Source organism: Neofelis nebulosa, chromosome 3 (genome assembly GCF_028018385.1).
Source record: "Neofelis nebulosa isolate mNeoNeb1 chromosome 3, mNeoNeb1.pri, whole genome shotgun sequence".
Taxonomy (NCBI): domain Eukaryota; kingdom Metazoa; phylum Chordata; class Mammalia; order Carnivora; family Felidae; genus Neofelis; species Neofelis nebulosa.
In genome coordinates this window covers 70,926,247-70,940,562 of record NC_080784.1, presented here as the reverse complement: position 1 = coordinate 70,940,562, position 14,316 = coordinate 70,926,247, and the positions used below count along the sequence as shown (strand labels likewise).

Below are 14,316 nucleotides of genomic sequence, written 5' to 3'. Positions count from 1 at the left end.
AACAAATGCTCGATGAATGTTTAAATCAGTTGAGTGAATGAAAGAATGAGCTCACAAATACGCTTTGGAAGATGAACATGTTGCTGTTTTTGCTTCAAAGTAAAACCGGTCTCTCAAAAAAACCACATTTTTTCACAAAGTTTCTCCCTTCTTAAGGGATTGTTAAGAAAACCATTTTTAACGTATATTTATTTTTTAATTCTCAAGTTAGTTAACATACAGTGTAGTCTTGGCCTAAGGAGTTGAATCCAGTGATTCATCACATACATATGACACCCAGTGCTCCTTCCAATAAGTGCCCTCCTTAATGCCCGTCACCATTTAGCCCCCACCCCCATCAACCCTCAGTTTGTTCTCTATATTTAAGAGTCTCTCATGGTTTGCCTCTCTCTCTGTTTTTCCTTCCCTTCCCCTATGATCATCTGCTAAGTTTCCCAAATTCTACATATGAGTGAAATCATGTGATACCTGTCTTTCTCTGACCATTTTTGATTGTCTCATGATTGGCTAGACCTGATCTATTAGTCCAGTCTGTACCTGGGATACCCTTTTCAGGACTATGTGCTCCAGGCTTCACCAGGACACAGGGACTTCCAGTGTGGATAGAGCTGATGGGCCCTGTGAGCTCCTATTAAAATAAACTTTAAGAATATGTTTTTAAGCTTGGAAAGAAATGGGTTTGGTTTTTGTTTGTTCGGCTTTGTTGTTTGTTTGGTTTTGGGTTGTTTTTTTTTTTTTTTGCCTAAAACTTTCCTGTTTCATGCCATTATCCTTTGTATTAACTTAAAGGGATTGTTCCAAAATATTAATCATCTCTCCTTAAGATTATTGGGAATACTTGCTTCATGTGCATAAGGCCCAAGTCTGAGGAGTCAACATGAACCCCGTGCTAAGATGAAATATTCTCTTTTTACAAAAAGTAATGTTTTATTGCAAATATCCAAATTATTTTATTAAATCACCATTTCTTGACCATGCCATAGTTGACTAAGGCATAGCTGACATAGGCAAGTCTGTGGATTTCCATCATTGTTTTGAACAACCATGCATTTAGTATTTTGTCTATCCTAGCCCTGTGCTGGGTGTCATTGGTTAAAAAAGAAGCAGAGGGCATAGCATCAGTTCACAAATCATTCATATTTAGAGAGCCAAGTTTATTATGATGGCAATCGTCCTATCTATGTAATGACAATTTACAATGATAATCCATTATAACTTCTGCAAATTGTGTACGTCCACTATTAAACAGTGGGGGACCAAAGCTTCAGTCTGTGCCCTGATGCTGCTCTGACCCTGCAGGGTATTTCTTTGACTTTTGACAGTCATGGAGCTTGAGATAGATGAGTGATTTCTGCTTAACTGCTTGTGATTTATACTCTGAAGCATGCTTTCGTTATGATTCCATTTGTGTGTTTGTCAGAAATACTGCTGTGGGTCAAGATTAGCAGTGATGTATTTGTTTTTTAAGGGGCTGCAGTCTTGCAGTGATATCTGGAATACTCTACGGGTCTACGTTTGTGCCAATCATTTATATAAAGGACCACAGCAAAAGAAATGATAGCATATACACAGGGGCAAGCCAGTATGGTAAGAGTAAAACATTATTTTACTTTATAAATAAACTCCACACCTGTTTTTCTACTTAAGAATATAAAAAGAATGTGATTATGTAGTAAATCCTGGCACATAGATTTGATATTTTTCATTGTAAATGGTCACTAAAGATTAAAAGTAATAAAGGACTGTTTGAGTATTTTCACATGATCATCAAATATAAATATAATCAACTTTAGTCAGGATTTATATCAGCTACTTGGATGTTAACACATGGTTCCTGGCTTTATAGTAAGATTTAGAGATTATTTTCCAGTTAGTTAATCTCTGGGAAAATATGTACTCTTCTCTTAAAAAAAAAAACAAAACTGAAGCGCGGTACATATCACTTTAAAATGAACTAAAGGTCAAAGTATAGCCTCGTTAGAGGATATTGTTTTTAAAGCATAAAGTAGTGCATTGAAAAGCCCAACATAGGCTCCCAAGTTATCTCAGTTTCTAGTGATAGAATTAGTCTCTCTGGTATAAACTTAACACTATATGAAATAGCCTTGTACAGACTCATCAGGAGATGAAAGGGTGTCTACTGCAGCAGTCCTATCATTATGTTACAGCACAGTTTCCATCAATGAAATTATAAAAGAATGAGATTGTGGGTAATCAAGTTCTAAATTAGATGGTACTGAAAATGAATGTGATCTATGTTCAGATAAGGGAAAATTTGAAGGGCAAAAGTCATGAGGGAAAGACTGATAAAAAAAAAGCTGGTATTTGAACAACGTTAATTGAATGGATAGAGTGAAGAAGGAAGACCGTTGTTTCTTCCTTCCTTTTTATATTCAGCCCCATGAACACCACTCAAATCTTTTACTAACTTCTGTCTTTTTTATAAGACTTTATACAATACTTTTGGTGTTTTTATTCTTTTCATTTGTAAAGGAAAAAAAAACAATAAAAATAGAGTGACATAGGATAAATTAAAAGAGGAGAAAAAAGAGTGAAAAAATAAAATGGAACCAGGAATGAGTCTAAACTCTGTGACACATCTGTACACTGGCTAGAAATGAACCATAAATTTTGCTCTAAGGTTTCTTATAGACACAAGGGAAATCAGATCAGTCCCACAAATCAGTGAATGCAAGATAAAAAGAACTAATTACCCAGGAGTACAGTTGTTCTTGGTCCTGGGACATAATAAACAATGTACTCAACAATCTCTTTATGTAAAAGTACAATCAATTCTTAGGGATCTATCCTATGACAATTTTAATGTAGTCTGGTAGGAATACACCTTATTCCAATTTATTCAAAAATAATCCTATGGAGGTATAATTTTTTATTTCATTTATTTAACAAACACGTAAGTAGTACATGAACTGTGCTAGACACTGTTCCAAGCACATTACAATAATAACTCAGTTGACCCTCATAGCAACCTTTTGGTTAGATGCCATTATTATCCTTGTTTTACAGTTAAGAAAACTAAGAGAGAGATTAGGTAATTTGTCTGAGTCTCAAAGTTAGCAAGTAGTGGATTGAAGATCCCACCCAGGTGGTCTGTGCTTTTAAAAACTGTGTTATGTTAAAAAAAAAAAAAAAAAAAAAAAAAAACTGTGTTATGTTGCCTCTTGTGGTGGTCCATAGATGTGTTGATCCAGAAGTAGGGTCTAAGATTTTAGAAGAATAGACAAACTTTTTGATGTTCAAGCTTTTCTCCTTAAACATGGCCACTCATCTTTGTCAAAATTTTAGTTGAGAGGAACATCCAATGTGGCCTTCCCAGCCAATAGGTTATACTACACCCGTCTGTATGACTAGAGTACAACCTAATCAAACAATCAGTGGAACTGCAGTTTCTCAGATACTGGGCCACCATAATGTAATGAGATTTATAATAGATAATTGAATAAAACTCTCTTTGGGATAACTTCCTGAATATCCTTCCATATAACGTCATCTGCAACAGAGATGCTGGTCTCCAAATTGGTCACCATATAAAATTAGCACTCCCGTAATTTTTTCACACACACCCCCCAAATACAGTCTACCTGGAGATTTGCTATAGCCATTGATAAAATTAAGTCTGAATACTATTCTTTTTTTAATGTTCATTTATTTTTAAAGAGACAGAAAGAGAGCATGTGTGTGAGCAAGGGAGGGGCAGAGAGACAGGAAGAGAGAGAATCCCAAGCAGGCTCTGCACTCTCAACATAGAGCCCAACGCAGGGCTCAGTCTCATGTACCATGAGGTCATGATGGGAGCCAAAATCAAGAGTCAGATGCTTAACAGACTGAGCCACCTAGGCACCCCAGTGTGAATACAATTCTTAAAAAGAAGATCGTATTCACATAATGTTTATAGTTTCTTATTTATCTTTCCAAGATAATCATAAAAAAGTCTTTTAGACTTGATTATAATAACTAATTTACCACTTTATATTTCTAAGTTTTAAATATGTTAATTTAATTCCATATAAACAGCATGTAGAAAACTAGGATAATAAAATATAATTAATGACTGTTTACTTTTAAGGTTAATTTTGGTGGATTTGTTTTATTATTAGAACCTTAAATATATTTGAAGTGAATGACACATTTGAGAGTTTTATAATATGTATTTTCAGATTTAGACTATGTTTTTGCACACTTCAGTGGCATCTTTCTTACAAGTACAGTCTACTTTTTCGCCTACTGTATAGCCATGAAAAATAACCCTAAGCTATATCCTGAAGCAGTCTTGCCAGGTAAGAATATTTACTATAAAAAAATCTTACTCTGTGAGAGTACACTCACTTAGTTTGATTAATTGTCGTCTGGAAACCAAGCCATCCTGTGTGTGTGTGTCTGTGTATATGTTCATTCCCTAATCGCTTTGACCCAACTCACAACTAAATATGAAGGATTTAAAAGCCATGAAACTGGATATGAAATACTAGTCATCACAGAACCTGAAATTTGAGCAGTGAATCTAAGATCCACTGGTTTCCTACACCAGAATATCTTGTAAATTGACCATCAGACTTTATTATTTCTTCTTCATTACCTCAGGATGTTTATTAAAAGTCAGAGTCCTATGACTATTTTTTTAAAGTGTCAACAAATAGAAATTTGTAGTCACTTAGGTCAACAAACATTTTCTCTGAAAAATAAGAAGAAGCCGTTTTAGAGTTTGAAAAAAGCATATGTTGAATCGCATGCTTTGGGCTTAATCCATTTGGCATTGTTGGTAAAAAATACATACAATTTCTCACTTATTTTAGAGTTTGCCATAATGCAATTTGGGACATAAGTCCACAAGCAAAATTTTTTTAAGAACAAAATAAAACATATGTCAGAGATTCATTTTGAATACCTGATTCAGTAAAGTCAATGTGTGCTGCTATACCATTATAAAAAATGATAAGATATGTACTGAACACTTAGCTAAACTATCCTGAAATTTATATCTGGTATTTTCTTTCAAATTCTATGAGGCTTTTTTTTTTCCCCCTTAGCTCTAAGCATCTTTATGTTTATAGTTTAGCATAAATGGTGTTCACAGAGCATGCTCAGATCCAGTATCGTCCCTTGGTCCTTCTCTACTACCCAATCTTTACCTCAACCACAACATTAGGTATTTTATTTAATGTCAAGAAAGTGAAAAAATTGATAATTATACCCACAGCCATCAAAAGCAAAACAAAAAAAAATGACTTGGTTTCCAAAATTATCATAAAACACAGCTCAAAAATCCATGTTGGCCGACAATGTCAATGGGAATGCGTTGATATGAGCAACTTAATATTCCTGCTGTATCTAGAGCATGGATTTTTCAGGAGAGGAACGTGGCTTGTAAGTGTGCACTGTTTGTGTGTGTTCCAGGTTTCCTGTCAGGAGCTCTTTGGGCAATAGCTACCTGCTGTTGGTTCATAGCTAACCACTCTCTCAGTGCTGTGGTCAGTTTTCCAATAATCACTGCTGTAAGTAGCTAACTCGTCTTTCCCCAGTTTTGTTTTTTAAAGGTAAATCTGATTTTTCTGAAGCAACCCTAGTGAATCACTGAGGACTGTCATGGAGTTTGATTTTTTTAAGAGTACGATGTGTATAATAGTTTCATGTGGATTCACCAGCAGCCTCTGGTCTCATGTCCTTGACCACTAAGGGAACATTGCTAACCTCATTTTAGCAGGTTTATTAATCGTTGATATCCTTGCAGTTTTTTCTGGTCATTTTACCTAATGTTATTTTGGATACATTGTAATTTGCTGTTTATAACAATATTTATCTCTAGATGACAGTTTATAAATTAAAAATGCTCTTGTGTATATTCTGGCACTTGAAGCTCATGAAAACCTTGTGAGACAGAAAGTACTTCAGACTCCTCATGTGGAACTTCATCTGGTACTTTTTAAAGAAGGCTTTCAGGAAGTGCTAAAGCAAACTACTGTCTCTGGATGAGTTATATGATTAAACATCAAGTTTTGCGCTGTGCTTACGAAAGGGAGTTAATGGGGTAGCTAATTCTTTTTAACATATTATTTCCTCAGAAGAGACCATTTATTTTCTGGCACTAAATTCTTAATAGAATGTATCACATGGGGCCTTTTACAGAGGACACTGAGTAACAATAAATAATATTCCTCAAACAAATTTACAGTAGACAGAGATTTGGTTTTTCTATCACTCTTTCTTGTATTAAATTATGGTAAAGACTTAGGACAAAACATTAAAGCCTAATTCAGTGGAAATAAATTGCTGAGGTAGGTGAGGTATGGGCAGATTGTCGGTGGGAGTAATCACTGTGGCTGTTGGAGACTTGCCTGTCTGAAGGACTGTTCTCGAATCACCAAGATATAAGCAAAGTCTTCTCACCCACCAGGTGGAGCTTCCTCTGGTGCCTGGGGTTTGTTACCTGGGGAAAACAGGTGTTCCTGGGAGTTGAGGGAATTGAGCAACATTACTACTAGGTTCTTGTTTGGTTTCACTTTCATTACTCTAGTCAAAAACAACCTTTTCCACATGCAGACAAGATTCAGTCTTTTCCTCAAGGATCTCATATTTTTCTTTATTTCATTTCTTGGGAGAACTAGATTTTTTTAACGTTAACTTTTTTTAGTGGAAAATTTCAAACATACCCATTACCCAGCTTCAACAATAATAAATATGATCAATTTTATTTTATCAAAAGAGCACTTTTTTTTTTAAATTCCGGGAGCACTGTTCTTCCCAGGTACCTATATTTCCACTGTTATGTACTCACTGGTAACTAGATTGTGAGTTTCTTGAAAGCAGCATCTATATTATTTATTAGCAAATGATAATTAAAAAGGAAAGAGGGAAGGAAGGAAGGGGGGAGGGAGGAAGGGAGGGAGGAAGGGAGGGAGGGAGGAAAGGAGGAAAGGAGGGAGGGAGGAAGGAAAAGAGAGAGGGAGGTGGGAGGGAAGAAAACAGAAGAAAAAAAACCCATGTAGCAGGAGCAAGCTTGTTCCCTCTGCTCTAAGTTTTCTCTGATAAATCTAAAAGCTGAATCAGTTTATTCAGAAGCTCGGCTTCTGAAGATAGCTCAAGCTCACCTCATTTTCAAAGGCTGATTTACAAATGTGCAATTTATATTATTTTATGGAAGGAAAATATGCAATCCCAATTGCCAAAAAATCAGCTATATTTCTTATCCAAAACTCCTTCCTACCTGGCTCTCCTCTGCCTGAATCAAAGAGGATGTCCACACTTTGAACTGTGCTTGCATTACGTTTAGCAAAGCACCATTCCTATAACCACATCACTCCCTACAATAACCCTTAGACCGCGTCTAAACTAATATTTAGGAAATCATCACCCAAAAAGCCTCAAAGGGCAATGATACCTTTTGGCATTGTCTTCTATTATGTTCTCTGAATGGATATAAATTTTCCGATTAGAGAGGATAAAATTCTTGAGCGATTGGCATGATAACATTAATATTATATCCCCCATTCTATTGTTTCCTCTTATCCTGTCCCAAGTCAGTGTGGAATTGCCTGAAGGACGCAGATGCTTCTTGTTTGATTTGGATTTTGAGGCTTAGGACCTTACGTCACTGATAAAAGACAGTTCCTTTGACCTAGTTCTCTGGCTCTTTTGATGTTGAAACTTCCAGATGCTGATAAACAGAGTAATGTATTTTTATTGCTTCGCTTACATACCGGGAGTAGAGTCCAACTTTGCTGACCCAGCCGTGAAGATGGTTGGAGTAGTGGAAGGGGAAAAACATGTTGGAATTGTTTATATGAAACTCTTCCAGAGTTTGTGCAGAGCTTGAAAAGGAATCCTAAAAATGCTGATACAATACACCTTCTCCACAAAGACCAAATTCCAATTTTTTTTTCCTTCTCAGCTATAAAAAGTTAATAAACTTTAATAGCTAAAAGTTTCAAACTGCAGTATCATCCTTCCTACCTTACTTCTTCTCATTTCCTTTTCCTATATTATTTTATTCTTGTCTGAATAAACCTATTGCTTATTTATATTTACATGGCTTTTGTATCTCTCCATAATACTGTCATTAGCATTCGTTGGGATTTAACGTTAGACATAGTTCATCACCGTGCAATAGTATCAGTTTAAGAATTTTTTTTTTAATATTTTTAACGTTTATTTATTTTTGAGAGAAAGAGAGCATGGGGTGGAGAGGGACAGAGAGAAAGGGAGACACAGAATCGGAAGCAGGCTCCAGGCTCTGAGCTGTCAGCACAGAGCCCAATGCAGGGCTTGAACTCACGAACCGTGAGACCATGACCTGAGCTGAAGTCGGATGCTCAACCGACTGAGCCACCCAGGTGCCACAAAAATGTTTTAAAGTACATTATTGTCTGGGTCTCAGAGAACATACTACAGTTTCTTCAATTATGAGATTGCCTCATTCCCAAAAAAGTTATCAGTGGTTCCTACACTTACTTCTATTAATCCTATTTCTATTGTCCTAAGTTCGTTAGAAAAACATAAACTATTTGTTTATTAAAATATTATAAGTAGATAACATTAAAGAAAAGTATTACATGGCACAAAATATTACAGCATCATGAATACAATAAATATGAAAATCATAAAGAAACAAAAAAATCTTTACTTTTTACCTAATGCTACCTTGGTTAATGTTGAATTAGAGCTGAGATTATGAATAGTTTAAGCTGACAATATTGTTGTATTGTTTTCATGGCAAAAAGTTACTCAAAGCATAAGGTCATCTCTCCAATTTACTGTATGTAGAGTACACGTCACAGAAAAATAACTAATCTAATTAGAACTTTTCTTTTTATTTAAGGGTCCAGGATTTATAGCTGCAATGTGGGGTGTCTTCAAGTTTAAGGAAATACAGGTATGTACAAGAAAAGGGCAGATTTAGAAAACAGAGGTAGGTCCAGGTAAGAAAGGTATTTAATACTATGTGTAATACTATGTTTCTGTTATTTTTCTGAAAACTGTATGTGACTCCTAAGCCCAGGGCAGAAAACACATGAAAGGATTTAACAAGTGAAGATGTTCAAAATGTTATCATCCCTAACAAGGAAAGAAAATACTAAAGCTGTGATAATTATTATGAAACATATTTCTTTCCACCCCAGCCCCCAGTCCAAAAATGCTTTAGTTGACTTTATTTTCCTTTAAGAGATTTTGGTTAAATAACCAATAAAATATGATGAGAAGGAAATTTTACTTAATGTAAAATCTGGCAGATAAACAAGATGAAAGATTTTTTTTATCCTAAGATTAAAATATCCCTGAGGCAAATGGACCTTGAGAATAGATTTTTCTGTTGGTTCTCATGTCTCTCAAAGGCTCCATAGCAAACCAGCAACTTTATAAGAAAATGGTGGGGTAGCAAGGGACTATTACCACTTCTCTTTCAAGTGTAAATGATGGCGATTTAAAATTGCATTTATTAAATACTTCTAGGATGTGTGTGTGTGTGTGTGTGTGTGTCGTTGTTGTTGTTGTTGTTGTTGTTGTTGTTTTCATTAAAAATTGTTGTAGGAGCACCTGGTTGACTTAGTCAGTGGAGCATGTGACTCTTGATTTTGTACTCATGAGTTCAAGCCCCATGTTGGGTGTAGAGATTGCTTAAAAATAAAATCTTAAAAAAATACTTTTTAATTGTTTTCAGAATTTTTCCCATTTACCTTAATTTGAGGAACATATGTGAATAGTATTTTTGTAATAGCTTTTACTAAAAAATATTTATACAAATTAGAGACACTGTCAAGGCATCAGAGATGTAATATTTTCTATCTTAATCTGCAGCTATAACAAATAATTTCTGGTTCTAAGACAATCTGATGTTACTAATATCTGGGAACCAAAAGGCGACCCATATACCTGGATGATCCTTAAAATGATTGATTATTCAATATTAGATATAAAATATCATTTCCTGTATTTTAAATGAAATGCTTTGATTTAGAAAATCATAATTTGACAGTGCAAGATTCTCAAATTTAAAAAATAATAAATTTGTTTGGAATATATGCACCAATATCTTTTTTTTTTTATGCATAAGACAACTTAAAACATTTATAGAGCCATAAATTACTTTCATACACATTTCTCATTTATTTTAGTTAGGGTTGCTTTCCACAAAAAGTAGTTCTATGTCCAAAACATGTCGTAATCTCTTTGCAAGTATTTCCTCTGCCCCAATCAGGGTAATGATTTCTATTTATTTATTTTTAATTTTTTTTAATTTTTTTTAACATTTTTATTCATTTTTGAGAGATAGAGAGAGACAGAGCATGAGCGGGGAAGGGGCAGAGAGAGGGAGACACAGAATCTGAAGACAGACTCCAGGCTCTGAGCTGTCAGCACAGAGCCAGAAGCAGGGCTCAAACTCACAAATTATGAGGTCATGACCTGAGCCAAAGTCGGACACTCAACCGACTGAGCCACCCAGGTGCCCCATGATTTCTATTTAAAAATTGGGTGTTTATTATCTAGTATAACATACTGAAGCCTTAGAAAATCACAAGTGAGCATAGTTTATTTGCAGTTATAGTTAAAAAGAAGCACAAACCAAAAATAAATTTAAAATAAAGGATTTGAAAATTACCTTAGTTACTACTGCAGTAATAATGTAACTGAATCAAAAATCTTCTTTTCTAGTTACAAGAACCTCTTGGGAGAGAGAAACCCTAACCATTGAGCCTACTGTTAATTCCTTAGTCCTCTAAAAAGAACTAAAAGACATTCAAAGAAAGCTTTTTTTGTTGCTTATGGACACCTTTAAAACGACAGCTCAGACCAAATTTTTAATGAAAAGCCATGGCCAAGTAGGGCTTAACTGTGGAGTGCAAGGATAGTTTATAATGTGCAAATTAATCACTGTAATATAATGTTAGATAAACAGAGAAAAGCTATGTGATAATATTTTTTCAAAAGGCATGTGCTAGAATTAAAAATCAGTTTTTAATTAAGAAAAAAAACTCTTCAAAATGTTCAAATAGGAGAAAGCTGTCTGTCAAAAAACAATAGCAAACAAATAGCTAAGGTGAAACAAAAGTTCTCTCTCAATTACACCTCAATAAAGCGGAAAACAAAAGGTCTTCTCTTTAAATTGGAAGTCAAAAGATTTCTCCATTATTGTTGTTATTCAATATTTTCTGGAGATCCTAGCCAGTGTGATAAAATAAAATTAAGAAAGAGCCAACATAGATGTAGGAAAGAAAATGAGAAAATTGTCATTTGCATGTAACATTATCTTCGTTAAAAATTCAAGACAGTCAGCTGAAAATCTTGAGATCCAATAAGATTATTTGGTAACGTGCTGAAATATAGGATAAATATAAAATCAATAGCTTTCTAATACCAATAACTGATTAAAAAGTGGAAAATGAATATTATTGAAAGCTATAGAAATTATTAAAAGATAAGAAAATAATCAGCAAGAAACATGCTAGATTTATAAAACCACTCAATTTCCCACAAAAACTTCCTACAAAACATAATATCAGAACAAATGGGGAAGCTCACCGTATTCCTGAGGGAGCAGCTCACTGCTGTCAGTAGACAGTTATTTCCAATTCACATTCAGTGTGATTTCTACAAAATTCCAACGCAATTGTCTCTGGAATTTTGAGAGTGAGTTTGGCCAAGTATGTATGTAAAAATAAAGAGAGAGAGGGCAGGGGCGCCTGGGTGGCTCAGTCGGTTAAGCGTCCGACTTCAGCTCAGGTCATGATCTCACGGTCCGTGAGTTCCAGCCCCGCGTCGGGCTCTGGGCTGATGGCTCAGAGCCTGGAGCCTGCTTCTGATTCTGTGTCTCCCTCTCTCTCTGCCCCTCCCCTGTTCATGCTCTCTCTCTGTCTCAAAAATAAATAAACGTTAAAAAAAAAATTAAAAAAAAAAAAAAGAGAGAGAGAGAGAGGGCCAAGATGAAAGCAGAGAGTGACTTTTATTGACCTTCTGGGAATTAAAAAAAAAAAAAAAAAGCAGAAGAAGAACTTACAAATCTGTCTACAAACAAAATTTAAGAAGTATCCAGTGAGGCTTATCATTCAATGCAGGTGCCTAACTGCCTCTTAATGGGTGGCTTAAAGGCAAGTTTTAAATACTTTACATGCCACCGAGTTTAAGAAAGAGCTGTCAACTGAACACTGACACCAAAATCCTATCAGAATTTTTAAACATTATTCTTCTTAGAAACAAGATAAAACCCTAGAGGAAAACAAAAGCAACACATGTATCTCTATGACTTTTAGGCCCTACCAATTATGTCTTGAAGCAGTACTCAAAGACACATATTGGAAAGTCTACAACCTGCAGGAGTAAGAACTTAATCTGAGATCCAAGTACTTTTTGTGCTAAAGGGTTTAATGATTTCATTTAATCTTAATGCCATAGGGCACCAGTTGGATATTTTCCACTTCCAGTGTTCTTTTATATCTGCTATCTGTTCCTCTTTGGGAAGTTTGTTTTGTTTGAAATTTGTTTGAATTTTATATTTAGCTATTTTAAGCTAGATATAAATTATTATTTTTAGAAACACACATTAGCCACAATGTCTACAGAAATACAGGAGATTATCGCTACAACAATTTATAGGTCAGTAGCTAATCTCAGATAAAGGATGAGATGATTTGTGACCTTAGTAACTGCTTCAGAAATCCAAGTTAAAAACTTTTGCTTTGGGGAGAATGTTAGCATGATCTTTTAAGTGCTAATATTCACCTTTGATGAAGGGAAACAATTGCTGTTGCCCAAATATAATTGGTCTTTTTCTCTAGGAGACTGGGAAGTTTGAACAGATTCTTCACCTTAAAGGGAAAAATATTTTACTCTCTGAGAACATTATTCTTCTGTCTACATAGACAATAAAGGAGAGAGCTTAGCAAATAATCAGAGAGCTTAGTCCCATAATCAGGTTATAAAATGGTGATAAGTGAGGGCCCCGTATGTTGTTTTTTCTTACTTAAGTAATTGTATCAACCGTTTAATTCACAAATGACATTTGGAAATCACCTGAGTGTATTGATTCTTTGAACAAATAGGTATTGAGTGCTTGCTCTCCACCAGTACAGGTATCTAGGTAAAGGTTGCAGTCTTCAACACTGACAAGATATCAGGGAACCTTAAAGTCTTAGCAGGAGTGTGTGTGTGTGTGTGTGTGTGTGTGTGTGTGTGTGTGTGTTAATAAGCTCCTCTGTACTTAGCAAGGCTTTGTGGTGCTGTTTTCATTTGTGGAACTTGTATTAGAGGGACTTTGGGTAATATTCCTACTCACAGTGAATCAGAAAATTCAGCTGTCCCCAACTCAACTTACAAAGACTTCTCTCATCATCAAATACAGGTCAATTAATCCATTCTCTCCCAATTCTTTATTAGGTTGAAGAAAGAGACTATACGCTTTTTGGAATTTTGGCTATGTATTAATTGGCATTAATCCTAATAAGAGCTAATAATGATATTATATTATTTGACTGTCAGGAGATCTCAGTGCACTTTTAGACATAAAGTCTAAACATAGACAGAAAATCTAAAGTTAGGGAGGTGCTGGTCCTGTTTTACTTCATGATGTTCAAACCTTACCTTAGAGCACCAGGGTTTATATTTAATGTGGTATATAGACAGCCTGGCCAGTATTCAGATGGGAATAGCCTGGGAGCTTGAAACTATTTCATATGAAAAATGGTCAAAGGAGCTAAAATACTGATCAGGAAAAAAATTGCTTCAGGAATATAAGACAGTTATTTTTTAATGTTTCAGGGTTTATCTTGTGGGAGAGAGATTAGAATCGATCTATCTGTAACCCTGGAGATAGATAGAACTTATGGTAAATAAAATATTTCTACTTAACACAGAAAGATATTTGTTAATCAGAGATGGACTGGCCACATTGGGAAGTGGTTCTCAGTGTTTCCCATCTTTAAGATCAGTGGACCTACCCATAGCTGGGCAAGGCAAACTTAGTCTCTCTGTTTCTTTCTCATCCTTCAGATCGAGCTCTATCTCTCCATCTGTACCTCGTCATCTGTCCCCAAGCAGACTTTAGTTGCCTCCTTAATGATCTCCTTGCATCCATTCTGGACCCCTGCAATCTGTTCACCATCCACAAATAAGTGTGGGCTTTATAAAATGTGAATCCCATCTTTTCACCATGTCCAGCTGCCTATGTCTTTGCCTTCCCATTACTTGGAAAAATAAAACCTCAAACTGTACATGACCTATGAGCCCCACGTATGTTTGGGCCATAGCCCTCCAACCTGGTTTTTATCCACTTAACTCATTGCATGGGTCACACTGACTTTCTTTCCCTGG

The 14,316-nt window shown here is 35.3% G+C and overlaps 1 protein-coding gene across 14 annotated transcripts in view; it reads left to right on the top strand.

The window, feature by feature from the left end:
* Positions 1 to 14,316, top strand: part of TMEM144 (transmembrane protein 144) — a 63,596-nt gene that overhangs the window by 30,776 nt on the left and 18,504 nt on the right. For all 14 annotated transcript variants that reach the window (XR_009259227.1, XM_058721053.1, XM_058721055.1 and 11 more), the window contains 4 exons: positions 1,469 to 1,587; positions 4,179 to 4,298; positions 5,416 to 5,513; positions 8,834 to 8,887. Coding sequence is in view for 13 of the 14 variants with exons in the window: in XM_058721053.1 (XP_058577036.1) it covers positions 1,469 to 1,587; positions 4,179 to 4,298; positions 5,416 to 5,513; positions 8,834 to 8,887 (391 nt within the window). In the remaining variant the exon portion in view is untranslated. The remainder of the gene's footprint in view (positions 1 to 1,468; positions 1,588 to 4,178; positions 4,299 to 5,415; positions 5,514 to 8,833; positions 8,888 to 14,316) is intronic.